Source organism: Bison bison, unplaced genomic scaffold (assembly GCF_000754665.1).
Source record: "Bison bison bison isolate TAMUID 2011002044 unplaced genomic scaffold, Bison_UMD1.0 scf7180017851251, whole genome shotgun sequence".
Classification (NCBI taxonomy): domain Eukaryota; kingdom Metazoa; phylum Chordata; class Mammalia; order Artiodactyla; family Bovidae; genus Bison; species Bison bison.
The window spans coordinates 51409-53570 of record NW_011481824.1 but is presented as its reverse complement, the minus strand read 5'-3'; the positions used below and the strand labels follow the sequence as shown (position 1 = coordinate 53570).

General features: G+C 52.0%; 1 protein-coding gene across 1 annotated transcript in view; it reads right to left on the bottom strand.

Moving 5' to 3' along the window:
* Positions 1–2162, bottom strand: part of SLITRK2 (SLIT and NTRK-like family, member 2) — a 5635-nt gene that overhangs the window by 1033 nt on the left and 2440 nt on the right. The window contains exon 2 of the mRNA XM_010850348.1: positions 9–2160. Coding sequence (XP_010848650.1) covers positions 9–2160 — 2152 coding nt within the window. The remainder of the gene's footprint in view (positions 1–8; positions 2161–2162) is intronic.

Here is a 2162-nt window from a genome sequence, read left to right as displayed (position 1 = left end):
AGGGTGGTCTGCTTTGGACTGCCCCACAAAGCATTTCCTGGGAGTTCCATATAAAACGGTTTTATTGATTCTGTCTTGGTTTTGGCGTCGAGATTCATAGGAAGGGGTGAACTGCCTTTTAGGTAAGGTACAAAAGTTATAGTGGACAAGTCCCGCACTGGGCAGCTCCTTGACCCGCTCAGCGATATTCTGATACAGCAGCTCGGGCTCTCTCGGGGCCTGCTTTTCCAGAAGCTCTGTGGCACTGATAGTGTAAGCAAGTGTGGCTGGCTCTTCTTTCTTCTCCTCCAGGTTGCTGTAACTGAATTCTTGCAGGTTTCGGTAATAGGCCACCGGGTCTCCTTCCTTCTGCATGTAGATGGGGTTTTGGCACATCTGGCCCACAGGTGGAGGGATGTAGTTATAGACGTGGCCGTCTGCTTTATCCTGGGTCTCAGTGTTGTAAGAGCCGTACTGTAACTGGAAGGAACTTACATCTAAGTTGTTAGCACTCCTGGGAACACTGGGTACCCGCTTCCGGCGTTTCAGGACAAAGACAAATAAGCCAGCGCCGAAACAGACAGATAAGATAAAGACAACCAGCAATCCTAAAATCAAGACGGAAAGCGGAACTTCAGTGTGCAGTTCAGGGTAGGAACTGGGAGACACACTGAGCGAGCGAGGTGTGTCTGTGTTGTGATTCATTGACAAAACGGTTCCGTCTGACAAGTTCGGACCATCTGGACAGATTGCCTCCCTCCCCAGAAACTTCAGGATCTCCCCGGCGTGTTTCGCAGGAGATTCACAGGTCACCTCGTTGATGATGACAGGGGAATTGGCATGCTCTGTCCAATCCTTCAGTCCCATGATGTCACAGGTGCAGTCCCAGGGGTTCTCTTGGAGATCAATCTGGATAAAAGCCGGAAGCTGATCTAGAACTCCTTTCACTGGCAAGTGAGAAAAATGGTTGTTTCTCAGATTCAGCCTGGTGAGGGCCGTGCCCCCAAATATGTTATCAGGCAGGGACCGTAGCAGGTTGTTATTCAGAAACAGCAGCTGTAGGTTAATCAAAGCATCAAAGGTCAGCGGCTTAATTTCCTTAATGACATTATACTCTAAATAGAGATACTGCAAGCTCTGCAGCCCATCAAACATAGCCGGAAACAGCACTTCAAGGTAATTGCCATTTAGATAAAGTCTGCGTAAACTGGTCAGGTTTGTGAAGGCACCTTCCTGAATGACTGCAATCCTATTGTTGCCTAGATGCAGCAAATCCAAAGAACTGTATTCTAAGAGGTCATTCTTATAGACCATTTGAAGATAGTTCCCTGTCAGGTAGAGTTTCTTTGGACTGGTGGGTTTGGGCTGCAGGTCGGAGATGTTGGTGAACTTCCGTTCTTGGCAGTTGACGTTCAGCCCGTTGTCGGAGCTCTGAGAGGTGCAGACACAGCTGCTGGGGCAGGTGAGGGGCACTGGGGACTTGGTCTGGTACACCATGATGGGGCCAAAGCTCTGCCTGTCCTTTGACACTGTGACCCGGGGGGTGGGACGGTTTCTCATTTTGGGTGGCCGGCTGGCTTTTGGAGCCCGGGTCGGGTTGAGAGCAGGATTCAGGGTAGGTGACAGCCTCGGGATGTGTGTATCGGTGTGGCCACCCCTCTGAGCCGAGTCACCAGTACTTTTTCTGGGGCAGAGGTCTTGCCTGGTCAGCTGGGTGACATCTTTACCGTGCAAGCGGAAAGGGGTTTCACAGACAATCTCCCCCACGAAAACGGTGATGGTGTCCAGCCAAGCCTTGAGTGGAAGTAAATCGCATGTGCAGTTCCAGGGGTTCTCCTCCAGCTGGATCTCCATGATGCCCCCGATGTGCTCGAGGACCCCCGCGAAAGGCATCAGTTTCAGCCGGTTCCCTCGCAGGTCTAGGTGGGTCAGCAGGACGAAGCGGAACACATTGCTGGGCAGCGACAGAAGGAGGTTGTCATTCAGGATGAGCACTTTGAGCTTGTTCAGCTTGCTGAAGGCCCCCGCCTCGATGGCGCTGATGTAATTGTAGTCAGCCTGCAGATACTCCAGGCTCTCCAGGCCCAGGAAGGTGTCCTCCCTCAGCACCTCGAGCTTGTTGTTGTTGAGGTGCAGCCTCTTCAGGGTCTTCAGCCCACTGAACGCCCCTGTACGGATCTCCT